Consider the following 27,249-nt stretch of genomic DNA (forward strand, 5'->3'; position numbering starts at 1 on the left):
CCAGCAATGTACAAGTGTACCCTTTTCTCCACATCCTTGCCAGCACTTGTTCACATGTGGAAGTTAAAAAAAAAAAAAAAAAAAAAAACTTGACTTGAAAATAGGGTAGTGATCATCAGCACGTAGGCAGGTGGAGGGAAGGTAAAGAAAGGCTAATTTGATCAGTGCACATTGAAAGTAGGCACTGAAATATCACACTGAACCTATTAGTATGCTCATTAATAGGTTGAAAAAATTAAAGGACAACCAATCAAGAGGCTAAAAGATTTGCACACTGAAAACTACAAAACTCTGATGAAAGAAAGGGAACACAAATGGAAAGACATTCCATCTACGCAAATTGAAACAAGGATTGTTAAGACATAGATACTCCTTAAAGTGATCTACAGATTCAATGCTATCCCTGTCAAAAATCAGTGGCAATTTTTGAAGAAATAGACATTTTTAAAGTTCATATGACCCTGAATCACCAAAGCAATCTCGAAAAAGAAGAACTAAGTGGGAGTCCCCACACTCCTGAGTTCAGGACTTACTACAAAGCTACGGTGACCAACACTGTGTTACTGACGTGAAGACGGGCTCGTAGACCAGTGGGGTACAACAGAGGGCTCAGAAACACGCCCCCGAGTCTGTGGCCCAGTGATCTCTGATAAGGGGTCAGCACTACTCCACAGGGGAAGAACCATCCTCTTTTTTTGGTACCCAGGATTGAACTCAGGAGGGCCCGGCCACTGAGCCACCTCCCCAGCCCTATGTTGTATTTAGAGACAAGGCCTCACTGAGTGGCTTAGCACCTTGCTTTTGCTGAAGCTGGCTTTGAACTTGTGATTCTCCTGCCTCAGCCTCCCGAGCAGCTGGGATTACAGGTGCGCACCACTGGGCCCAGTGGAAGAAGCATTTTCAACACAGTGATGGAAAAATGTTTCCTGGTATTGGGTATGGTAATTTGTTGGATAGACACCAAGAGTAAAAATGAATTAGACTTGCTGAGATTCAAAGCTCATGTGGTCCAAGGATGCAGTCAGCTGAGTGGAAGGCACATGGGAGCAAATAGTTAATAATGACATGTTTGAAAGGTTAATACCTAGCCTATGTAACGAACTCCTACCACTCAATAATAAAAACCCAAAAGACCACTATGAAAACAGTGAAAGAATTTCAATACATAGTTCTTCAAAAAAAAAGATTGAAAAATGACCACCAAGTGTGTGAAAAAAGGTTCAGTAACACTAGTCATCAGAAAATGCAAATTGAAACTGCAGTAAATGCCACCTCATGCCAACAAATAGGATCACTGTTGAGTATGCATGTGTGCACACCCACACACACACACAAAAAAAATAACAATAGTGGTTAGGATGTGGAGAAAACTGGAATCCTTGGGCACTGTTAGTGGGAACACACAAGGTAGCAGCTACTACCATGGGACACAGTATGGTAGGTGGATCCTCAAACATTAAAAACAGACGACTCTAGACAGACATCCAAAGGATCAAAAGCAGCATCTTTGCAAGATATTTGCACACCTATTTTCAGAGCAGCATTATTCACAATAGCCAAGAGACAGAAGCAATCGAGTGTCTATTATTAGATGAAGGGGTGAACAAAGTGCAGTACCGTTCAACCTTTAAAAAGGAAGGATATTCTGGCAGGCACAATGGTGTGTGCCTTATTCCAGCAACTCTGGAAGCTGAGGCAGGAGAATCATAGGTTAGAGGTTAGCCTGAGCAACTTAGCAAGAACCTGCATCAGAATAAAAAAATAAAAAGAACTGCTCAGTGGTATAGTACCCCGGGTTCAATCTCCAGTGCCAAATAAGAAAATAAATAGAAGGAAATTTTGAGGCATGCTTACATTGTGGATGGACCTTTAACTCATATGCTAGGTGAAATATACAAGTCACAAAAAAGTGTGCTACGTCCACTATGCTAGGCACTGTGAATAGTGCCTGGCATAAGGTCCAGTGACCATCCATATGGTCAAGTGATTTTTACCAAAGCCACAAGTTTATTCGATAAGGAAATAATATGCCTTTTCAATAAATGAAGGTAGGATTACTGAATAGCCACATTACAGAAAATGGCTTTGGATCCATAACTCAGACTACATGCAATGAGCCAATCACAAGGCACCACAACTGTGCGATTCCATTTATACAAAATTTCCAGAAAAAGAAAATCTATAGACAGCAAATAAATAAGTGGTTGCCAGCACTGGGGAAAGGAGCTGAGATTGAGAGCTAAGTAGCATGGGGTTTGCTTTGAGAAGAATGGAAATATTCTAAAATTGATCATGGTGATGTTTGCCCGGGTCTGAAAATAAATGAAAATCGCTGCACTGTATACCATGAGTGAGTTGTATGCATAATTTACTCAATCGTTATCTTTATTGAATTGTAACTCAAAAAAGTTATAACAGAGAAGGATTCACACCAACCAAGCAACATCTGTGTTCAAGACATCGTGTCGGGCTCTGGAGACTCCGTCTTGTTTAGAACTAATATTTTTTTGTAGCAATCCTTCTCCAGGATATTCACGCTTACTAGCACATTGTGTACATATAAACACTGGCAGCAGTCTTCCAAGATAGGTAAGCATAATTATTAATTTCAAGTTCAGCCAGGCTGGGCCTTTCCGAGAGGAACCAGCACCTTCCAGGTGCTGGAGCACGTGGGACCTTCTCTCCTGAGGCTGGTAGGACCTCTTAGCACCGAGGAGGCTGGGAGCACAGGCAGGGAAAGGTACTGCCCTGCTCCAAAGCTGGTGTGCTTTGGGCTGTTCTTCTGCAGACCTAATTGCAGGATATCGTAAGAGAGTTCTGAAATGCTGCATCGCTGGAGAGAAGGCACAAGTGTACTGAGGTTGGCCCCACAAGGCAGATCCAGGGGGCCAGATGAGGTCATCCCCTGGTTCCACCAACACAACCTTGACCTGTGAAGAGGTGAGCAACGTGAGTGGCACGCAACATGCCCTCAAAAATGGCAGCTGCCACCTCAGCCCAGTAGGAAGCACTGCATGCTGCCATACTACCATGCTACGACGTGTTCTGTCACCACCAGCATCAACACTGCCATCCAAGGGTCAAACCAGAAACACAACCTGCAGTGAACTCGGCCAGATAACTTGAAATTCACACTACACAGAATGCCTTCTAGTCAATAAGGCTATTGCAAAATTTTTTCACTGTGACCAACTTAAATAGATTTTATAGTGCATTCTGATACATACAACTGAAATCAACGTTTCACAAAATAATACTTAGCTCCACTTGAAATGAAATCAATATTTTCTGACTTTTGTTTGTGTGTGTTTGTTTTACCAATACTGAGTGACGGAAAGACATCAGGAAAGACCACAGATTCAAGGTCCAGCCCTCCTCCTTTCAAACCCCAGCTCTGCTCTGCAAGTGTTATACAAGAACTCGGTGCTTCGCTAGCCCTTCTGTGATGCAGGAATAATAACAGCACGTCTCCCAGGGTCAGGGTGAAGGTTAAAAGAGGAAATAAGTGGAAGGCACTCAGGACCGAGACTGAGAGAGAGGCTGTCACCCATTTGCTGCAACAATAGTAATTACCAAGCTAGTCAAGACCTGCATGCTGACCCCATAGTGTGTCAGGACCAACTGAGGAGAATCATTAGGCTGGACTAACCCCTGGCCTGAGTCCCCGGGAGCAGAGGAGGCCAGCCAGGGCAGCACAGGGAGGACTGATTAATATGATACTGACAAAAATTTATAAATAGACTTTTGCTGATGGGTATAGTTTGTTTGTGTCTCTCAGAAACTCACATTGAAGCTTAACCCCCTGTGTAGCAGTATTAGAAGGAGGGCCTGTGGGAAGTGGTTAGGTCCCTGGGTCACTCACTGTCTTTGCCTGTTACATCCTTTCTACCATGTGATGCCACCTTGGTAGGTGTAGGAACAGCCTGGCCTGCAAAGCCTCATTGACTGGCCCAGAGCACTGCCACCAGCGTCAGCAGGCACCCAAGCAAGTGGCCCATCCCCAGGCAGAGGCAGTAGCTGCCCACAGCCCTGGACCCCAGCAGCCTCCTGATCACTAACCCTCTGACTCACAACTCTGGGCTCCTCAGGACCATCTGAGGACCATCTCTCATGCTGACTGACAAGGGATCACCAGAATAGGTGCTGGCTGGGCGAAGGATAAAAGGGATGTGTTGATGTCACATGTCATGGTTGGATGTGGTTTGAGAGCGTCCCCCAAGGGCCCATGTTGGAAGCTCGGTCCTCAGTGTGGTGGTGCGAGAGGTGGTGGATTCTTTAAGACCTGGGACCTGGAGGGAGGTTGGGAGACAGGGCTAGAGTCTCCCAGCCTCTCAAAGGGGTGGATGGGGTGCTTCACTCAGCAAACCACATGGGTTCCATTGGGCCCAGCCCCTCCCTGATTTTTTAATTTTCACATCTCTTCTCTACTGAGTCCCTGGTCACAGTCACGTCCCTCCTTGCTCCCCACCTCGCTTTAAAACTCCCAACCACTTCAGCACAAATGAGGTCAAGTTCAGCTTGGCCTCACCCTTCCCTGTCACAGACAAATGGTGAGAATCTGTCGTGAAGTTAGCCAGTGTCCAGCTCTGTGATGCCCCCTCCTCCTGGGAATCAGCCCCTTCCAGGCCCCTGCTGACTAAGGAAATGCTGAGGCCCTGGGCATCGGCACTGACAGGGGGACCTGTCATCCATATGGTCAAGTGATTTTTACCAAATGGTAAAAATCAAATGTGGACTGTTGGGTGGATCAGGCTTGGGGGACGTGGTGCTGAGCTAAGGGGCTGACTGGCCAAGACCAGGAGGAGTAAAAGGGTAGGTGTGGGAACAGCCTGGCCTGGGAAGCCTCACTGACTGGCCCAGTGGAGACCACAGAGTCGTCTAGAACCTGCTGGGACCACATCACACACCTGCCTCTGCTCTGTCCCCAGGTCCCAGGACCATGGCAGGCAGGAGGCTGCTTCTATTTTTAAAGTCCTGGTGAGATTGCAGAACCATGGAGAGGAGCAGGAGTTCTGAGATCTTAAGTGAGACAAGTCCTGAGAAAAAGCAGGACTAGAAAGAAGACAAGAGAGGGTCGGCCGTGGACAGTGGCGCCGGGTGCTGGAGGAGCATGCCCACCCACGCGCTAACGGGCTTCGGAATCTGGCCCACACCTCCTCCTGCCTCCAACCCGGCTGGAGCATTTGATGAGATGCTGTGTTTAGCTTGAGAGGCTAATGAAATATCTGGGGTGCTTTGTTAATTTTCCCACCAACATTTGTACATCGGGGAGACGTGGATTGTCGAATCTGTGTGCAGATGCTGGAGGATCATCCATGCATCCCTGTTAGAAAGGTCCTGGGATGTGAGACCAGGGAAGAGGCTTCGCACAGTAGGCATGGGTCTTAGGCATCACAAGGGACACTTCAATGACTTCCAGGAGGGACCAGGGCAACACCCACTCACCTTTTTCCTTCTCAGGGAAAGAGGCTGGGAGGATGGAGGATCCAGGAGCAGGGAGAGGAAGGGCATTATCAGAGCTCACAGGGCAAGGTTGGGCGGAGTAGGAGGGACACTGGGCAGTGGGGAAGGGGGATAAGAGTGGCCCCTGAAGCCAGCCTGGCTCAGGGCCTAGAGGATGCAACTCTATCCCTGGAAATGTCCCTTTATCTTCCCAGGTTTGGCTTTAATGCCTTCAAGTGGGGTAACTCCTGCCTATCCCCACTCCTTCACCCAGGGCCAAGGGGACAGGACTCCATCTCCCACACAAAGGGATGCTGTGAGGAAAATCCCTAGCTGTTCAACACATCAGCCTCTGGAGCCCCACACCCTGGCCATCACAGCTGACTGTGTAGGCCACTCTCTAGAAATTTCTGGTACTCTGGATGATGGAAAGAAAGGCATCTCCCTCCAGACTCAGGGTCAACTCCCTGTGTGGTCTTGGGATCACCAGTGGTTCTCCCTGGACCTCAGGCTCCTTGTCTATAAACTGAAATGGTTGTCCCAATTATTCCAACAACTCATTCAATTTCTGCATCCTGGGGAGGGTGTGCACAAGTCCTGAATTCCAGGGATAAGAATGCATAGTCCTTCATTTTAAGGCACTGGCAGCTTATTGAGAGATTCAGAGACATAATGCATGAGATTATAATGGTAGATACAGATTATAATGGTAGAAGGCCCACCACCAAGAGTGAACCCCGATAGAAACCATGAGCTTCAGGCAGCAGCAACAGGCCAGAGCAGGCACATTACCTGGGGGAGTTTGAGAACAGGGAGGAGGCTTATCCTATGCAGGGCAGAGGTGATGAGGGAAACCTCTATCTTCTTCCCAATTTTTCCATTCACTTAAAACTGCTCTTGAGCAACACGGAAAGGCACGATTTAAAAGTCATCTCAATAACATAGGAACTCAATTCCTTTCATTTCTCCTGAACCACAAACCTCATCAGAAGAGATTCTGGTGTCCTGAGATTAGTGGTCCGATCACAGCTAAGCTCTCCCACGCTGTCCTGGTGTTACATGGTCACCAAGTCCCTTGAATTCGTCTTTCCACATCCTAGCTGCCGCATCCCCAGGCTCATCTTCTAGAGCCTGCATGCTGACAGACCCAATCCTCGCCTTCTCCCATCCCAAAGGGGCTGCCCTAAAGGCCACGTTTCCCAGGATGCTTTGCCCACTCTTCCAATCGAGCTGGCCAGTGGGAGGGCAGGCGCCACATCAGAGGCGAGAAGCCCATCTCCTCCCGACCATCCCATCCCCGTATGCCTCCAGCTGTAGAAATAATTTAGAACCAATACAAGATATCCTGCCCCCTCTTCCCTACATATTTCAGAAGGGGTCTCCGAAAACAAGTTTCCTTGCACAGCCACATGGACATAAAAGCACCCTTTCTAAAGAACACAGACACCAGCTCAGAGCCTCCAGGACCTCAAAGATTGAAGGGGAAGAAGCAGGACTCAAAAGCAAGATCCCTGACTCCACACCACCAAGCCCAGCTCACACTGTGTCACCAACGCCCATCCCACTCCAACACTCTTTGGGCAGACACAGTTTGGGCCCCTAGAACATTCTACAGCAGTCCCAACACACGTTATCCACCTTGGCATGGATCTCAGGCTTCTGTGGAAAGTTTAGCCAGGGTGGATTTCCCCAACCCCTCCCTGCCCCATTTCTGTTGTGGTGGAGATGGATCACAGTGAATGCCAAGGGCAGGAGGGGAGCAGGTTAATCATTAATAGCACTTTTCTGTATGTTTGTAATGGGGTTACTGTGAAAATAAGGAGGCTAGCACACAGAAGTCCACCTTCAGGAGTTCCCGCCCTGTAAAGGGGCAGAGAGCCTGGAGCAGAAGGCAGCTTCCTCACCGGATGCTTGAGCGAGGGCTGGGACCAAGGGGTGCAGTGCTCAGGACGCACTGCTGTCAGCTGGTGTCCACATCTATCACCTGGAGAAGGACGTGCACACACATACATACACACACACACACACACACACACACACACATGCTCTGACAGCCCAGAACACCAAGCCTTCTTCTAAGGCAGACCTCTCAACTGTGACGTTTTCTACAGATCCCCAATGATAGGTGAGGCATGCTCAAAGCAACTACTAACAAATAACAGCTAAGTAGTCTAAACCGAAGTCTCCCCCCATCGAGGTGGGCGTCCTCCTCAGGTCTGGCCTCCCTGTGACGCCCTTCTCCCACCCTTGTGCCCGTCTGTCTTGTATCCATGACCACCCCCCCCCCCCCCGCAAGAGGCTGGCCGGTGACTGAACCCAGGATGACTCTAGCCAAGCTCTATCTCTCCCCTAGTTTGCTTCTCAAAACCCTTTATTTTCCTATCTCACCATCCATGGTAGTAATGGTACCATAAGCAACCTGCTGTCTGGCCAGAAACCAGAAGTTAAATTCCTCCGCCTAGCGCTCACCACCCTGGGGCCTCCCCACTGTGCCAGCACAAGCTGCAGCCCATGGTTTTCTTGTGCTGGGGTTTATGCCCTTCTGCTTGAGCACAAAAGAGGCTCCTTTCCAGAACCAGAGGGGCCGTCCACGTGCCCTGCTCCTCCTCCAGGATCTGCTCCTGCTCTGTGGTGGCCTGTCCACTGCACTGTCCCACTCTCTGCACCTCCATCTCTGCCCTGCTCCCACAAGGTTCCACGTTTAGTGGAGCAAAAGCACCTCATGCTGGCTAGTCCCTGCTCTGGAGTCAGGCCGGGGGTGGTGTGGGTCAGGGTAACTCTCCGGGACTCCAGCCTGGAGCTCAGAGCAAGGGCACCAGTGACCACAGTGAACACCTGAGAAGGCGAGAGCTATGTGCACCTGTCCCAAGAATCGGCTGGACCAGAAGGGGCTTCCATAGCCGGTGCCCAAAGAGGGTCGGACCAGCCGCCCGTGCCTCACACTGACACACATACCCCAGAAGCTGCCCACCTCCCTCTCCCACCACAACTAGCATGGGAGCCATCAGGATCTGCATTCTAAACGCTCTGAACTGGAGCTGCCCACTCCCCAGCCAAGGGACTTGGTGTCTTCCATCTTCCTTTCATAAATACAGGAGCTCTATTGTACAACACAGTGACAATAGCTGATAATGTCTATCTAGAAATTGCTAGAAGAGATTTTAAATGCTTTCACCATAAAAAAAAAAATATCAGGTTATGAGGTGATAAATACGCTGACTGGCTACACTTTGTCATCCCAGAAGATATGCATATGCCAAACACTGTGTCACTCTCCAGGGACTTTCCTGAGGGGTGCCCACCTGTCACAGTGGACTTCTGGACTGGGGCTTTCCAGGAGGGAGGGGCTGCTGGCTGGAATTGACCCAGGCTGCGGGGGCGGAGCTCAGGGAGGAGGCACACTGGCCCAGGACCCAGGGCGGGGGACCCGCATTTGTCCAGCTGTCTGTGCGCATGGAGAAGGCAGGATCCCGGCGAGCTACTTTTGCAGAGCAGCCCACATGCATCCTCCGCTGTGAGCCCCGTGCAGGTCTGCGCCAGCTGGGGGAGTGGGTTAGGGTCCTGGGCAAGGCCTTGCCATGAGACCATGAGGCAGTGTCCCCTGCCCACAGCCTGGGGGAACCAGACTGACAATGTTGAGCAGACTGAAAACTTTTGACGTGATACACGACAAGCACCAGGCTGCACGCGTCCCTCACGCTCCTGAGCAGCTAGTGTCAACGATTTCTCCTTAGACTCTCTGAACTGTGCTGTCCATACCTCCATCAGGGCCAGCGGAGCGGAGGATGCACCTGAAGAGGCTGGGTGGAGAAGAGGTGAAGGAGGGGGAGCTGAGAAGGTGAGGCAAGGCGTCAGGTGAAGCATATGTGCTGAGGTCCGGCTTCTCTACCTCTTCGGGAGGGCCTGAGTATCAGTACTGCCCATGAGAGGTACCTCAAGAAACAACTGAGCAATGGGGACTGGTGCTAATTTTCAGACTGGCTCAGGCCCAAAGTCTCCTGTGCCACCAAGGGCTGGGAAGCACCCCGGGATGGCCTGCCACTGGAGACAAGAGTTCACACAGCCCAGCCTGGGCATTTGTAGAGTGGACTAATGCAGGGTCATTTGCAGTAGAAAAATGGGTGCTTCAGGGTGGAGATGTTTGGGCAAAACTGGAAGAGAAGACATTCGCAGAGGCTGGCTGACTGGAATTAGGAGGATGCATGTTGGAGGAGTGCTATATTTGTCATCCTTGAATGTGAGCTAAGCATGCACAGCTGTGTATAGGTACCACGTCACTACACATCTGAAATGACAGAGGCTGACTGGGACACATGGGATAGCTTGGTCCCTCAAATCACCACGAATGGCTCTGCTGTGAATGACAGGGATTTCCAAAGCAAAGGCTGTCCGAAAAGTCCTGAGCAACGAAGTCCAACCCTCCCTGAAAACATGCTGCACATACATGTCAATAACAGGTGCCTTCTGGGATAATTCAGTCCAAAACACATGCACTCTAGTCATGTTTGTATGTTAGCCTGAGTTAGGTTGTAGCCCCAGTAATCATACATTTCTGACTGAAACGAGTGTCCTTCTGAACACTCGGAGACGCTCAGGATGTGGGCCAATTCTTTCCTGTTCAGGACTGTCCCCAAAGTAGTATAGTAGCCACTGGAGATATGCTTATGCCAATATAGTAAGAATGTAAATACTTACTATAATAAGTATTAACAGGACATCTGGCCTTTCTAGCCATGGACAGGCCATGAAATGACACAAATAGCCACTCCACTAACAGTAACTGTGAGGATGTTCAAGCTAAAACACACCAGAATGGTGCCCCATGCAGAGAACTAATGGCCCATGGCTAGAGAGCTCGGCTCATGGGAAGACCAATGTTGACTGCATAGACTAAAGGGCAGCCAGTGGCCTGTAGGGAGAGGGACACTGACATCACAGAGCCACCAGGATGTGTCAACAGTTAGAGAAGGATGTTTTAAAGTGCCAGCCACAGGGTTAAGTTATGCTGCAGCAGCAACCTCAGAAGTCCCTGTGGCCTCACACACCACCGTTTACTTCTCCTATGCTCCAGGACGAGCGTGCGTTGGAGACTGTAAGTGAGCCTGGCCTGACAGAGGCTCTATATTAACGCTCAGCTCCCTCTCGAAGCTGCGGGTGGCAGGTGGGGTAGAGGCAGGGGTGGCTCAGAAAACACACTGAAGACATAGCCACAACCTTCGGAAGTCATAGGCCACTGGGAAGGTAAGACATGATTGACATGAGTGCAGAAACCTGCAATATGCTCTCCCTGCTGTGGGGACACTGCAGAGGAATAATTGGCCCACAGCAGAGAATAATGAAGAGGGGACAGCAAGCCAGCCGGGAGACCAAGCCATGATATTGGCACAGACTGAGACCTCAGACTGGGGACAGGTCCGACGTCACATGCAGGTGCCAGTCACACACAGGTGTCTGCTGCTTCCCAGCCATGCTCTGGTCTCATGGCCCATGCCGTAGCCCCCTTTGCCTAGTGGCTTTGGGGTTCCTTGCTGTCGCGATCAGATCCAGGAGCGCGACCTTAGCACTTAACACTGCAGTCCTCTGTTTTCCAGATGAAGACTCTAGGGCTGAGGGAGGAGGCAGACCTAGGCAGAAAGTAAAGGAGGGTTGGGCCAGGGGCTGACTTCCTCTCCTGCCCATTGCCCTCGTCCACTGCTGCCAATGTCAGGAGGCCCAGAGAAGAAGCCGTGCTGCCCGACTGCTGCCCCACCTTCCTGGTTCTGAGGGGAATTGCCATAGGCTTGCTCTTAGATCCAGGCAGGGGCAGAGAGGCTGTGAGAAGGTTCCAAGGCCCTTCCTGGGGTTGATTATGCTCCTGGTCCTTGGTGTCAGACTTGGTGAAATGACACTCTGATGAGTGAAACATGGGAAGTGAGGTCTTGCCTCACAGCAGAGGCCTGAAGAACTAGTGAGCCTGGTTCATGCTCTGACTTCCCACGACGGTCAGCAATACTTCACAGGGTCTTTGCCATCAGCCTGGCTCCCAAGTTCAGATGACATGGAACCCTAATGCAGCTGCCTCAGACAAGACATGCAAGAAATCAATCTCTGATGCTGTAACTCCTGGTACTTAGGGACCACTTGTTACAGCAGCTCTACCTGGCCTGGCCTGTGATGACTGACTCACAGGACAGCACAGCCCTGTCCACACTGCTGGTTAAAGGCCATGAAGGGTCATGCTAAGGCATTTGCCTTATGCAAAGGCAGAAGGTGTGTTTCTATCCTCAGAAACCTCAAGATACAGAACCAGGTTGGGGTGGTAACCCACTGGGAAGCAGGGGCAAAGCACACGTGAAGAGCACCACTTGCCATTATGGGGCATGTTCCAGGGCGCATCCCTGCCTGTTGAGAGAGGCTCTGCCTTAGCTCAGAGGGCCCAGCCCCTTCCATCTCCTCCTCCTGAAGAGGGGCAGGGAGGAAGAGGAGTCGGGCAAGGGCAAGTTGTTTCCCCATCACTATTACCTGGACATAGGACGTTATTGTGGTCTATTCCTCACAATGTGCAGATGGACAGGCCAAGGGCATGCGGGAGGGTAGGGCTGTCAGATTGCCCACCCAGCCCGGGATAGCCCACCACAACTCCCAGCAGCCTGCACCCAAGATAACAGAGTCCCTTGGGGTACCGAAGGCCTCTGCCAAACATTGATAAGAGACAGATGGCATTTGCATGTCTTTCAAGGACAGACCTGTGTCATGCAAAGGTGGAGGAGGAAATAAGGACTGCACAAACATACTCAGTCCCTCTTTATGGCACCCATTTATGTGTCTGGCAGCCGGCCAACCTGTCAAAATGCTGTCCTTCCTGGACATGGAAAATAGGTGCAAAATGACCTGGGTCGGAGTGTGAGGGGCCAGGGCACAGCCATCCCAGAGCAGGGCAGCGGCTATGCACCTCTGCTGGCCTCGGGACCCTCATGGACCCACCTGAGGGAAGTGTAAAAGCCTATCTTGCACAGACCCCAGCGTGAGTGCTGAGCCTGAGGCACCCCAACAGCCCCTGATGTGACTCAGCCTGACGAGTTTTAACTGTGGCCACAACCCCCACACACACTATAGCGCTCCTGGTTCAGGAAAGCTGGTGAGGGAGGGAGGCTCTGAACTTGAGCCTTGGAAGATGCATGAGATGCAGGTAGGGCCACAGCCCTGGTCTCTGGAGGTAAAGGGAAGAGGCAGGCGTGGGGTGTGGAGAAGCCAGCAGAGCGAGGGTGAGCAGCCCAGCCCACAGCCCCACTCAGGTCCAGTTCAAGAGGGAGAGACTGGCAGCCATGGTTCATGGGGCCAGCAATGAATGTCATTCCAATCCCACCATCACTTATCCAAGAGGTGGAGGAGACAGAGGAGGAGGATGTGGAGACAGCCTGGTGACACTGGGCCCAGCTGCTGGTCTGAGGAAAGAGGCATCATGCCCTGTATGGCTGTGGCTCACAGAAGCCTCCTTCCAGGATGGCCTGAGCACCATGGTTAGGGTGGCGGATATGGACTCACCCCAGCATGATTCCCTGAGGCCATCAGGGGAATCCAGACCATGAAGACAGGCGGTGGCCACTGTGGGGGTATGACAGGAGTCAGGCAGAGGTAGCGTCACCCCAGCTGCTGCCCTTCAGCACCTGCATGCACTCTGCTTCACAAGGACCAGCACAGTAGGGGCAAGGAAGGTGGGGCAGAGCCCCAGACCCAGGGAGTGTGGAGATGGGACATTTCCAGGTTGTACCCATCCTCTTTCCCAGGCCTCTCTACACTCATCTTTCCAGCTGCCCACCTGAGTGGCCAGCATGTTGCTGCTCCAGGAGACCCAGGCCTGGCAGACCCAGCTTCCTGTGTGAAGCTGTTCCATCACCTCTGAGGCAGGGCTGTTGGCTAGTTTTCTTTCTTGAACTTGTAATGGCTCCTTGCTCCTTGACTAGAGGAACTCTAGTGGGCAGAAAGATGCAGAGTAAAAGGTGGTCAAGACTTACCATGTGCACAAAATCACCTGATCCTCATGGAAATGTGATGGAGATACCATTGTCATTTTACAGTAAAGAAGCGACTCTCCGAGAGCTAAAATCACAGACCCTCGTTGGGAGAACTGGTGCAGAAGTAGTGGGGGTTTGAACTCAGGGAGGGATGGGTCAGGAAGCTGTTGTGTAAACTGTCTCTTCATCGTCAACAAGAGCAGCTCTTTCTCTAGGAAATCCTCGGCCCAGAATCTTCCAGCCCAGAGAACAATCATGGGACACAGAAGCCACCAGAGGGGAAAATCCATTTTTTGCATATTTGCTTCTATACTCCAACGTTTTATGTTGTCTTTTGGTTTTTGTTGTTTCGTTTTGTTTTTGGCACAAGCATGTATTCCTTGTAGTAATCTTTTTCCATCCAGGTGGTATTTTAAAAATCAGTCATGGTATGAAAAAAAAGTGTTGAGACAGAAACTATGGCTGAGTTTGTTAATATTAACATTAATCATTGACATCCATAAAAGTATTCTTAGTATCCAATTAACATGAAACTAAGTAAACATCAAGAGAACATTAAGTCAATTTAGCATGATAGTGTTGGCTCTTGAGCAGGAAAGAGGCCAAGGAAAAGGAGCCACAGCAGATTGCTCAGGGATGGGTGAGTGCTGGGGAGTCGGCCAGGATAAGCAGGGGCTACCTCTATCCTCCTCCAGATTACTGCAGCAGGTGCTGGGCTGAACTGGAAGCCTTGGGTCTGCACCTGTAGTCAAAGCAAAGCAAGGAAGTTGTAGATGTCAGTGGAGAATATTTTCCTCCTAAACATGTCATTGGTAGGGGCTGTCCTCAAATCTTCACTCTGTATTGGCTGATGTGCTCGTTTGAGACCCTCCTTTCAAAGACCCTCTGGTCATTCTGTAGCTCTATCAATAAACTTGGTCTTCATAAATTGTAATGCCAGATTCGTGGGACCCCAATAGACCTCCAGGAGCCGAATCCAATGCAATCACACAAGAGTCTTTATTGCAAGCTCGAGCCTGGACTCACAACCATTCCCGACGCAGTGGTCCTAGGGAGTGAGCCCAGGTCCTTTGTTCAGTGAGGATTTTTAGGTTTTGGGGGGATACTCTATGCATCACAACATCACACAGCAAATCATTCCATACCACGGGAAAATCCACAACAGCTCTTAACATTGATTAGCACATTCACTGGCGGGAACAAGTTGGGTAGGGGTGATTGGTTAGTACAAGAGGGGGATTCCTTTGAACTGATTGGTTTAAGCCAAGAGGGGTGTACATGCTGAACTACATGGTTTCCCAACATGTTATCAACCACCATAAACTACTGAGGGGGTCATCTGGCATCCCAGGTATTTTCCCTGTCTCATGCTGATTGGTGGTTGCTAGGGGGTTACTATGGGTCCTCACCTAGCCTAACTGAGTCAGGGACACCTGGCTGCAGATCTCTCCTGTTATTTGCAGACAAACAACTCAGCAGGGTGGGAATGTGCCAAGGAGTGCTCAGTGGGTTTTTCCAAGGACAAGGGTCACGCCCCCTTCCTTGGACAGGCTTTGCTCTGAGGTAGAGGCTGGTTTCTCAAAAATGGAGTCACATCAGTTTTAGCCTTGATTTAATTCCAACTTTTCAATTTAAAAACAGAGCAAACATTGGAATAAACTTGGCAGAAGATGACTTCCAGCTTTACACGGACAACCATTTTTCCTTTGAGTGTGGATTCACTCCTTCCTTTCAGAATTGTGCTGTCTTGGACTCTGGAAGCCATGAGCTTGTTCAGCTGGGACAAATCACCTTCTGACGAAGATGTCTAACAGTAGGCGTCATTCTCCTGGGGAAATGTGCCATCAGCTTTCCTTTATGTGTCATATGACATTAATTTTTTTCAGCAAAAATCCCATTGTTCCAAATGGATTAAATCTGCCTCAGAATACCACTCCATTTCTTTGTCAAAAGTAGGTACAGATATAATTGTGTCAAGAAATCAAAGAAGTTAAGTGAATTCTGTGTAAATAGCCCTTTTGCTTATTGAGACACAAATTTTAAAAATGGAAGATATCTTTTTTAAATAATAGAACTTTTAATACAAAATAAAATCACTTCTAATATGATGGGTTATTTCCTTTTATCCATACATTCTCTATTTTTCTCTGTTTGCCAGATATATTCTCTATTTTGGCTTGTTCAGCCTAACTCAAGCTTTGAAGGGAGCATGTGTCCATCAGAAACACTGAGAAAATGAGCAGGCAAACTCTGAGCCATGCAAGGTGAGCTCCGGTGACTTGGTAAACATCCACACAGTGACACACACACAGAGAACAGGGGAGGGGATGACTCAGCTGGGTCTTGGTTGACATGCTGTGGGCATCAGCTCAAGCAAGTCTTTGCCAAGGAGAGTGTATGCTCTGGCTCTGGGAATGCCTCAGTACCAGGGCCTCCAATGGTCAAGCATGGACAAGGTCAGGGCAGGGCATGGACAAGGTCAGACAGCCAGGAGGCCCTTTCCCATGGAAAAGCAGCCCACAGGCACAGGTGCATGTTGGGTTCTCAAACCTGAGAGCCAGATTCTGCCTCCTCTCGGCAGCCTGCAGTTCCTCTCATCTTAGAATATTTGGTCCCTTGATGCTGTGTGTTTAGGAGGGCATAAGACAAATGTCCCCAGCATGTATCACTTATAGTCCTGATCTGAGGTGAAATTTGGGGGACTGAATTTCCTGAACCATAGCTGTAGGTATCATTCAGAGATCTTTAGACACATATGAACTGGAAGAAGAGGGGCTCTAATTTTTTTTAATCTTCCTCAGACACTCACATGCAGTCTGGGGTGGAAACTCAGTACAGACAACCCAGGGAAGGGTCATAGGGTCAGAATCATCTAGTGCAGGAATCAGCAGCAAATTATAGCTCACAGTCAGTGCCTATTTATATAAATAAAGTTTTACTGGAATGCAGAAACAGCATGTATTTTCTTATTGTCAACAGTTGCTTTTACTCCACAACTGCAAAGCTGAGGACCTGACACAGAGTCCACACAACCCACATTCCTAAAATGTTTTTCCCCATCCTGTAAGAAAAAGATTGACAGCCCCTGGCTTATAAAATCCTCAAGATAAGCATAAGCTCATTTCCCCTTCTTTATTTCAATAGACTTACAGTTAGTTAGGACATGTTAGATTGTGCTGAGATAACAAATGAACCTCACTAGCTTAACAAATACTTCTTCCTTGAAGTACACATCAAATAAGTGTTGAGGGCTATTAAATAGGAAGGTAGGTCTGTTCCACAAATCAGTGAGGGTCCCTTGTTGATGGAGACTCCACTGTAACTGAGTTTTCTGGAATAGGAGGTCTTAGTTTCCTAGAAAGAGAAAAGCACATGTGAAAATCTCACCTCCCTTCTGACCTTGTTTCAATGCTAAGGAAATAAATGTCACTTTCCTTCTCAATCAACTGGTGAGAGCTAGTCACATGGCCCCACTTTATTTAAAGGTATCTGGAAGTGAAGTCTCCAAAAGGAAACAGGAACCAGCTATATCAGTGGGAATTAGCAACGTCTGCCTGACAAACTTCTGCTTTAGGTAGCCTATTAGCATTTACAGACTGACTGACATGCAAAGTGTGTGTGAATACATCAGTATGCCACTAATCCATTAGGACACTTTTTCTCTGAACCTCCAAGGGAGCCCATGGCCCTCCCCAACAAGTAGCCAAACACCTACTACCAGCCATCCAGCCAACGTGGCAGACATGGCAAAGTGGAGAGGGCTCTATTCTGTAAGCCATGTTTACAAGTTAAGGGTTCCCAAGGAGCTGCGCATTTGAATGTTCTGTGTTGATTCTGTTGTCCTGTGGCCCCTGCAACAACAAGGAAACTTTGGTGTGGACTGTGTGATGCATGAGAAGTGATCAGAAGCACTCAGAGCATACCCTGTTCCAGCAGGGATCCCTGAAGGCGACCCTGCTCCTCCAGGACAGCCATAATCCCTGCAACCTTCAAGGAGATGGCTCAGGAGGACGGGTCCTGGTATAAGCCATATGCCTGCCACGCCAATCAGTTCTCCCAGACCTCTACCTCTATAGGGAAGACTTCGTCTTAAGGGTAGAGGAGTGGGACAAAATGAAGAGATGAACTTGGAGATAAGGGAGAACATTCATTTGTTGACCAGTCTTGTTCCTACCAGCAGGCATCCCAAGCAAGCATATAATGCAGACTGGATTATATCTGGAAAACCAGAGGAAAATGCTGCCAGTTATTCTGTGGGTCTGAAAGCAGTCAGTACATCCAGCTGATAAGTAAGAAAGATGGCTTGTCACAGTGAGTCAACATGGAAAAAAGGGTCTCCAGTGGCAGAAGAGATAGAAAGGCAGGGCTGCAGGAGGAGTTCGGGGGAGGCAGTTGGTCCCAATGTGTTGGGAGAAGGTGGGTCTGGCTACCAAGAACCTGACTATATGACCTTGTGGAGGAAAGTTTACAGATAAAACCACCCATTGCACCCATCACGGGTCCAGATGAGTCACGGCAACATATTTTCAAGATGGCAGTCTGAGGCTCAGAGAGGAAGAGTCAAGGACTCTGAGGAGCAGCCAGGCCCAGACAGACCTGCTTCACCCTGATCTAGCCACAGGCTTCTCTGGACATTGAGTGAAACCCAGAGACCCCTTTTCAGAAATATTTTTTAAATGTATAAAATAAGATACATCGTCTCATAAAATAAATTAATTATATATCTAAATACAGCTTAAAAGGTAATAAACAACCACAAATAATAATATATGACCTTCTGTATTGACTTGAAGAATAAGCTTAGAGGAAGGCCTAATAACTAGTGACTTTGAAGTCATGGTGATGATAAATGAAATTTAGAGTTTCAAAAAACCTGTGGTTTAAGAGAATTTGTGGTCTCTCTTGGCAACCAAACCACCAATCTTCCTAACCCACTGTTTGACAATCTTCCCTCATCATGGAAGACAAGGCTAAATTTGTTTTTGTTTTTGTTTTTTTTCTTCTTCTTCTTCTTCCCTTTTTGGTACTGGGGATAAGTTCCTAGCCCTTTTTATTTTTACTTTGAGATAGGGCCTTGCTAAGTTACTGAGGCTGGCCTTGAACTTACAATCCTCCTGCCTCAGCCTCTTGAGTCACTGGGAAAGACAGTTGTGTGTCTCCTCACCTGTCAAGGCTAAATTTCTTATAGGACTGGGAAAGTAAGACTTTTTCACACCATGTTTACCGACCCTTGAATGCTATAGACAGATTCCTGGCATGCACCAATGCAGGCTGAGAACTTCTGCAGCACTGGCCTGCATGGGTGGAGGGTCTGGTTAGCCCACTCCTGGATTGATCCACCACATTTCCAGTAGTAAGAGGTGGAGTGAGGAAGCCCCCAACCATCAGGGGCAGTTAGATTCCCTGTGAGTAAACCATTCCAAAGGAACAGATTTCATTTATAACATGTGGGAATGTTCAAGTCTAAGGTACACCAAGAAGAGTGGGGTGAAAACAGCAGAGATTGTAGGGAAGGGCAGTCAGGAGGCAACTGAACGCGTCACTTCCATGGCTGCAGGGTGCATGTCACCTCAAACTTTATATATTGAAATGCAGTCCCCACTGTGATGGTACTGAGGACAGGGCCCCTTGAGGGTACATAGATAAGCAGGGTAGAGCCCTCACGAATGGGACTCTGCCCTTATCAAAGGGACCCCAGAGAGCTCTCCTTTCTCGTGTGAAAGTCCAATGAGCAGTTACCCATCTACAACCTAGAAGGTGGCCCTCACCAGAACCCAGCCTTGCTGGTGAGCAACCTCAGACTACCAGACACCAAAACTGGGAGAAAGAAGTTCTGTAAGCTTAGTATCGCCCAGTTGGTGGTATTTTGTTACAACACACTAAGCTGACTGGGATAGACACAGCCTAAACTGTAGGACAGCTCGTTTTCCAAAAAATACAAGGAAAGAAACACGTGGAAGAGCCCTCCTAGAATCAGAACAAATTTCAAACATGGGCTTTGGGAACTGTCCCTTCAAATGAGTGAATTTGATCACATAACTATGAGGCCATGGAGGCCCAGGACTTGACTGAAAATGACTGAGCAACCAGCCTGCAGGTGGGGAGTTAGGAACCGCTTAGGTCTGGCAAAGGTGACCATAGCAGCAGCCATCAAGGCAACCCAAGAAGCTGTGTCCTCTGAAGGCCACCTGAGGAGGCGTGCCTCAATATCTGGCACCATGGACTGGCTAAATGGACACATAAAGGTAAACTTCACATGTGCCCAAGACGTCAGACTTAACCCGTCTCCCGAGTAGACATCTGTTCAAAGAACCAAAAGAAATTGGTGAAGAATTAAAGGAAGGTGCAATGACAATGTCACATGGGCAGAAACTGTGGAATTGAACTGTAGAAATTTCAGATGGAATTTCTGGAGTTGCAAAGGGCAGTTGTGGAGGTGAGCATTTTGTAGAGGGTCCAACAGCAGATGTGAAGCAGCAGAAGAAAGAACTAACAAACTTGAAGGTGGGCTGGCAGAGGTGGCAAAACCCAGATGACAGACAGGTAAAGGACAGAAGAAACCAAAGACCAACTGTGAGTCGTGAGACACACATGTGTGTTGCGACCCACGCGTAACAGAAGCACCAAAAGAGAGGAAAAGTGGAAAAACATCCAAGACACAATGACTTGAAACTTCCTGAATTTATTGAAAAACTACATATACAGTAAGCTCAACAAAGCTGTCCTCCACTGGCCCACTCTGCACAGCTTGGACCTGCCGAGCCTCCACAACACATGAGCAAATTCCTTAAACTCCTTCTCCATGTACATATGTCCAACGTAAATAGCCAACATGTGACAAGCCGGATGTTCGAGGTGCATTTGTACCATAGAGGAGCATCCTGACTCTGCAGCACCCTCTTGCCCAACTCCAGGGCTGGTTTCTGTCTTTGGTCTGCTGGCTAAGCAGTGATTGACCAGATGGCTGCTGTGAGGTCTGTTCTCCCATCACCACCCCTGAGCTAAGTAGGACAAATGCAAAGGGATCCGCAGACACATAAGAATAAGAAAGCTGAAAGACAAGAGGAAATCTTGGAAGTAGCAAGAAAAAAACAAACTACCTGTCTACATGTTCAGTGTAATTCCAATCAAAATACCAATGATATTATTCCCAGAAATAGAAAAATAATCCTAAATTTTGTATTAAACCACAAAAGATCCTGAAAAGCCAAAGTAGTTCTGGGGGGGGGGCAATAATCAATTTTAAAAATTTGAATAAATTTAAATAAATTCAAAATTATAGCTGGAGGTATTAAAATACATAACTTCAAAACATACCACAAGGGGCTTGGGGAGATAGCTCAGATGGTAGAATGCTTGCCTCATGTGCACAAGGCCCTGGGTTCAATCCCCAGCACAACAACAAAAAAAAACACAAAACAGCATGGTACTGACATAAGAAAAGACGTAGAGACCAATGGAATGGAACAAATCCACATGTTTATTGCCAGCTAATTTTGAACAAATGCAGCAGGAAAATTTCTTTAATAAATGATACTGGGAAACTGGATATCTAAAATCAGAAACTGGACCACCATCTTTCACTTTATTCCCTCCCCTCAAAAAAATCATCTCAAAATGGATCAAAGATTTAATATGAGACTGAAAACTGCAAAAGTACTAGAAGAAAACATAGGGAAGATGCTTCGGAATATTGTTCGGAGCAAAGATTTTTTTTTTTTAATGTGACTCCACAAACAGACAGCAGAAGCACAAACAGACAAATACTCTGACATCAAACTAAAAACACATCTCAACAGCAAAGGAAATGATCCACAAAGCAACAGAGAACCTACAGAACAAGTGTGGACACCTGCAAGCTACTCACCCCACAGGCCTTAACAGCCAGAATAGGTAAGAATGTAAGCAACTCAACAGCAAGAAGAAAGGATGATCCCATTTAAAACCCGGCAAGTGACCTGAGTAGGCATTGCTCAGAAGATACCCAATGGGCCAAGAAGTATTTTTAAAAACGCCCAACACCACTGATTGTCAAGGAAATGCAAATCAAAACCACAGGAGACAACATAACACTCAGTTAGAATGGCTATTATTGAAAGAGAGCCCCAGCAGCGCCAATAGAAGAACACAGAGCCCCAGATCGCCAGGGGGAGAACACAGAGCCCCAAACTTGCCAGGTGGAGAACACAGAGCCCCAGCCCTGCCAGAGGGAGAACACAGAGCCCCAAACTTGCCAGATGGAGAACACAGAGGACCAGCACTGCCAGAGGGAGAGCAAAGAGTCATAGGCACCACGGGCACCACCACCGACCTTGTAAACATAAGCAGGTGAAAGTGCCCAATCCTATCTCCATTTCTAAGACCTCATCCAAGGAAGACCTCTGCCTTCTGCCCCTGAGGCTGAACCAAGTTCTCTCCCTCTGAGCACTGCCACTTCACACTTGTCCTGGACCCCGTCCTGCCCAATCTCAGGGTTCCTTGTTATAATTAAAGTTTCCTCCTGGGGTTTCACAAACTGACTTCCAGACCACTCACCTATAATCGAATCAAGCCTTTATTGAAGCACACCGGTGGCGGCTGATCAGAACATAAAGCTGTTCCCCTGATCAGCCCCAAACAATTCCAAGGGTGCCCCCCCTTATAAGCCTGAAAACCGCAAAAGGGACATTTGGGGGTCTAGCCAATGCAAGCAAGCCAGGTTACAGAAGTGGGAGAATGTAGTCAAGTGGCGGGACCCTTAGCCAATCACAATTAGCCCAGTCACCCCAGTTACAGAAACAGAGCCCTGTTACCCTAGTTATAGAAACAATGCCCCATTAGGTAGTTTCATGTTCTTAAATGTTTCTATAGCAAAAGGAAAAGAACATCTTGCTGCAGTCATAATAACCCTTCCACTTAGCATGGTTGTTTTACAAAATGGAGTCACAAAACAAAATGAAGTCACTTTGGCTTGACTATCACATCAGGTGCCACTTATACTAGAGACCTCTCAGGCTTTTGCACACTAATGGCCTTCCCCACCTGTGCTGGAATCCACCCAGGTGCTAACATCTTACAATTTATAAAAACACAACTACACCTCCCGTGAGATATTTGGCTCTCACCCCTTCAACACTACCCTTCAGGAAAACTGTTTGCAAACACAGCTGCTCCCTTCCCTCCGGAGCATTCTCAGGGGCACTGCCCCCTGTGGTATCACCCTCTGCATGACAAAGACACTGCCCTCTCGGGACAGCAGTGCTCTGGGTCAGGAAGAGTGCAACCCTCTGGCTCCAGCTTCCCTGCTGTCCCTTCCTCCTGCCAGCTCCGCCCCTGAGCCACCAGCTTTGTCCCTGAGCCCCTAGCTCAGCAGCCTCCTGGTGCCTCTTACCACGTGGGGTTCCTCCTCCCACCTTTTTGTATTTTCCATTCCTTTGCTCTGCTCTGTCTTTGCTCTCTTGATTTTTTTGGTTACACTTTCCTGAAGGGACCTGCTTTCATGAATTTCATTATCAAATCTAAAATCAAACCAACTTCCTCTACCCCATGAGCTGCTGCATTAACCCAACAGTTCCTTCTCTATCTTTTCTTTAAATAGTCTTTAAATAGTTGTAAATGCAAACTTCATCTTCAATTCTATATTTCATACCCTCCAATAATCAATCATTTCTCTTAGTGAAAAATCCAAAACCTCCTCAGGGTTACTAATGATCCACAGGAACAAGGCTCTACCCCTCCCCAGGCTGACCTCTGTCCACCTCCCCAGTCACTCTGCCTCCCTCTTCTGCCCTGACTGCTACTATTTCAGCCTGGACTTCTCTCTCCACTTCTGCTCTCCTCCTCCCAGCAGTGAAGGTTGAGCACTTGGTGGGCAGAGCTTCCCTAAACCCCTGCTGATGCAGGCCTTGCTAAGGTCTGCCTTCACGCCCAGCCTACTCTCTGTTCCACAATGTTCTAGAGAAACAGAAGCACATCCTTATTCTCTATAGAGATCAAACCCTCTTGCCTTCTGGAATTAGGCTTCATTGCAATCTTCCTCACCTTTTGTATATCTTGTATCTCCAAGCACTGCAGACTGCAGCAGGAGACCTCCTACTTCAGGGAATTAAAAGTATTTGTGGAATTAACGAATGGAACTGGTCAAGGTGTGTGTGTGGAGGGGGGGGTAGTGGCAGAGATCTCCTAAATCCTGGCTGAGTGGAGGGGGTTTGTGTTGTGCTGCGGGCCTGACTCCAGGCCCATCATAGCAGAGAGCACTCTGATCTTCCGCTCCCTTCTCCCCTTCCTTCCTTCCCTGAAACTTCATTAAGCAGAAAATACTAAAAGTCTAACTTATCCAAGACAAATGTTTGGCACTTCAAAACTGCTTATTCGCTCTGGGCCTGGGGATATAGCTCAGTCTGTAGAGGGCTTGCCTCACATGCATAAGGCTCTGGGTTCAATCCCTACACCATTAAAAAAAAAAAAAAAAAAAAAAAAAAAAAAAAGCTTTATTTGTTCTCTTATCACTAGGAGATAATGCAGGACAAAACACAATTCCAAAGTCTTGGTTTCCTTTTTTAGTCATTGTTGCCCCAGCTGTCACACATCAGGTTTGAGGTGTGCAAGGCCAGTTTCCAAACAGTGCGTAAAAGGGAATCCCTCAGGGACCAGCCGAGCTGCCTTCTCAGGGCTTTTCTATAATCCTCCTTGAAGTCTTTCTTATTCCCAGCAGAAGTGAGGATGGTCTTAGGCCTGAGCCTAAGCCACTCCATTTTTAAAACTCCAGTTTGAAACCTGCAGTCTTACCAGGACACCCCAGAGCCCTCCATTGTGGCCTCAAACAAGTTACTTCCTGTCACCCTGATGAATGGAGTGAAGCCCCTGGCAGGCTGTCCTTGCCTGATAAGAGGGAAAGGCGAGAAGATCAGGGGGGAGACCACCAGACCAGATGTTTCTGACCCCAGGGTGAATGATGTTACTGAGAAATCCGGTGGTAGCTGATAAGGATTGAAAGGGAGGTCAAAAAGCCCCCAAATTTAGTATAAATAATAGAGCAAATGAACAGGGATTCAGCCAGCCGAAACAAGGATGCACTCGAGCTGGAGAGCCTGATGAGGACCTGACATTCCATCACTTGTCATGGTTCCTGAGCCTCTGGGTGATCCTCACCACTCTCAAACTCTACCGCCTCGACTGGACCTTGGTGAGAGCTGCAACTTCTCCCTACGACCCTCTCCTCAACCGGTCGTCCACTCCACCCAGGAAAAGCCTGCCTTGGTTCTGGACCTGGTCACCACGGTCTGAGTGAGTGTGCATCTGCTGGACATAAAGCCTAAGGCTTAAGACTTTTGAACTTAGCATGCAGAGGGAATGTCCGTCATGAGCCTGTCATGATTAAGTGTGTTTTGCAGTACTTAGAATTGTTTGCTGTGAATTGATTACGTCTATAGCATTAAGGATTGTTGTTTTCTTGATTAACAATCTATAGAGTTAAACTGTATCGAGTAATTTGAATGCATAAAGCATTGAAAAGGGCAGAAGCGTATGGACATTCCTTATTTCTCCCCTCAACTGCATAAGTCGAAATTTTGCCCCTTAGCGACACATGCCTAAAGACGGAAGGTCCCCACACAGAAGCCCATCTTCTGACGTCGTCGTGGGCAGGGGACCTCAAGTCACTGATTCCTTACAGCCGCAGGACCCTCTGCACACCAGCAGGGATGCTCAGCCTGGGCTCCGAAGCCAGAGTCCTCATCCTGCCTTGGCTCCAGGAGCTGCTGCCTATAGACTCTCCCTACCTAATGAAGACCTGTCCTCTCACTCCGACTCCACAGAAGCCGTGCTGCCTTCTGATAGCTTTTCTAACACCCTCCTTGAAGTCTTTGTTCCTCAAACTGTAGATGACTGGGTTCATCAATGGTGTGACCACAGTGTAGAAGACAGAGATGATCTTGTTGATTTCGGGTGAGAGGTGGGCACAAGGGCGCACATACATGGAGATCATGGTCCCATAGTAGATGGTGACAACAGCCAGGTGGGACCCACAGGTGGAGAAGGTCTTCCTCCGTCCAGAAGCTGAAGGGATCCTCAATATGGAGGACACAATGAAGACATAGGGCATGAGGGTCACGAGAAAGCAGATGCATAGCACTTCGACCAACAGGACAAAGATGGCCATCTCGGTGACGTGGGCACTGGAGCAGGAGAGTTGCATGAGCGGCGGGAGGTCACAGAAGAAGTGGTTGATCTGGTTGGGCCCACAGAAGTCTAGCTGGGAAATCATCATGGATGGCAGAAAGCCTGTGCCCACCCCTGTCAACCAGCAGAGGGCCACCAGGTGCCTGCAGGTGTCAGGGCTCATGAGGAAGGGGTAGTGCAGTGGACTGCAGATGGCCAGGTACCAGTCGTAGGCCATCATGGCCAGGAGGAAACACTCAGTAGCCCCAGAGAACACGAAGAAGTAGAGCTGCGCCATACAGGCAGAGAAGGAGATGGCCCGGCCCCAGGAGGCCAGGTTGGCCAGGAGAAGGGGCACGATGGTGGACATGTACCAGATCTCCAGAAAAGAGAGGTGCTGGAGGAACGTGTACATGGGGGAGTGCAGGCGCCTGTCCTGGCTCACCACTGCGATGATGACGACGACGATGTTCCCGGTGAGGGTCAGGATGTAGATGAGTAGGAAAATGGTGAAGAGCAGGGTCTGCCACTCCTGAAGGGTCCGGAATCCGAGCAACTGATACTCGGTGACTGCAGACACATTTGGGGCTTGCTTCGTCTGGGGGCAGGGAGTGCAGAAAACATGTATGATAAGCACAGGGTGCGAGGACAAGAATATTATGACCGCTGGTGTTTGGACCTTCAGGGCTTTTTTGTTTTGTTTTAGGTTTGCATGTGCTGCTCTTGAGAGGTTCAAATGCACAATCCCATGCTCCTTTTATTTGACCACATTTGGATCTGAATATCAATGGCTCCAGGCTTCCTGACCCAGTCACTCCTCCTGACCCAGTCACTCCTCCGTCTCCTCAGTGAGGATTGCAAATGTGTTCTGTTTCCAAACCTCAGCATGGCCTTATCTCTCTGTACCTTCAACAAGTGATCTCTTTGACCAGAAGTCTGAGGTCCCCATGGGAGCACGTGCAGGCTTAGGCCACTAACACCCCCACCTACCATTCGTTCGTCTGTACCCTGAAGGAGTGGTGTGCCTGGGTCTCAGCTAGTCCCTCACTTGGGCTGTGTCCTCCCCCATGCTGGGAGGTGCTGTAGGTTTCCAGCTCACCCTCTCCTGGCCAGCAGTGGCCACCTCTCTGCTGGAGTTGTTCCAGTTTGTCAAAAGCCTGGTTTTCGCTCCCTGTAAACAAGAGGTGAAGCACACATCAAAGGTCCAGCTGTGTTGCCTCCATGGGCTGCCCACCCCCATGGACTCCTTCCCTGGTGGAGACCGTTCCTTTCTTCAGTGGCCCTTAGTCCTCTGCTTCATTTATGAGTTGGTTTGTGCATTTGCTTGTTGTAGTGGGGGTTGAACCCGGGCCTCATTCGTGCAAGGCAAGTGCTCTACCACTGAGCTCCACCCCAGCCCTTTTGATTTTAGACAGGGCCTCACCAGTTGCCCAGGGTGGCCTTGCACTTGCCACCCTCCTGCCTCTGCCTCCGAGAAGCTGGGATCACAGGCATGACCACCACCACCCCCAGCTCCTCTGCTTGCTTTGTCCACTGCTCTCAGGACCCCTCCCTCTTCCTCATCAGCTTGTCACTTAATATCCGTGACATTCCTCTGGGTTCCACCATAGCAGGCTCTTCACATTTGCAAACTCTCAGGGTTTACAGCAGCTCAACATGCAGCTCTTGACTTTAC

General features: G+C 48.7%; 1 protein-coding gene across 1 annotated transcript in view; it reads right to left on the reverse strand.

The window, feature by feature from the left end:
* LOC144254621 (olfactory receptor 11L1-like) overlaps nt 1-27,249 on the reverse strand; it is a 44,761-nt gene that overhangs the window by 17,076 nt on the left and 436 nt on the right. Inside the window, exons 2-3 of the mRNA XM_077797999.1 lie at nt 26,674-26,745; nt 25,219-26,172 (exon numbers count right to left, since the gene is read on the reverse strand). Of these exons, the coding sequence (XP_077654125.1) occupies nt 25,219-26,172; nt 26,674-26,745 (1,026 nt within the window). The remainder of the gene's footprint in view (nt 1-25,218; nt 26,173-26,673; nt 26,746-27,249) is intronic.

This window comes from Urocitellus parryii, chromosome 1 (assembly GCF_045843805.1).
Source record: "Urocitellus parryii isolate mUroPar1 chromosome 1, mUroPar1.hap1, whole genome shotgun sequence".
In the NCBI taxonomy this organism is placed as follows: domain Eukaryota; kingdom Metazoa; phylum Chordata; class Mammalia; order Rodentia; family Sciuridae; genus Urocitellus; species Urocitellus parryii.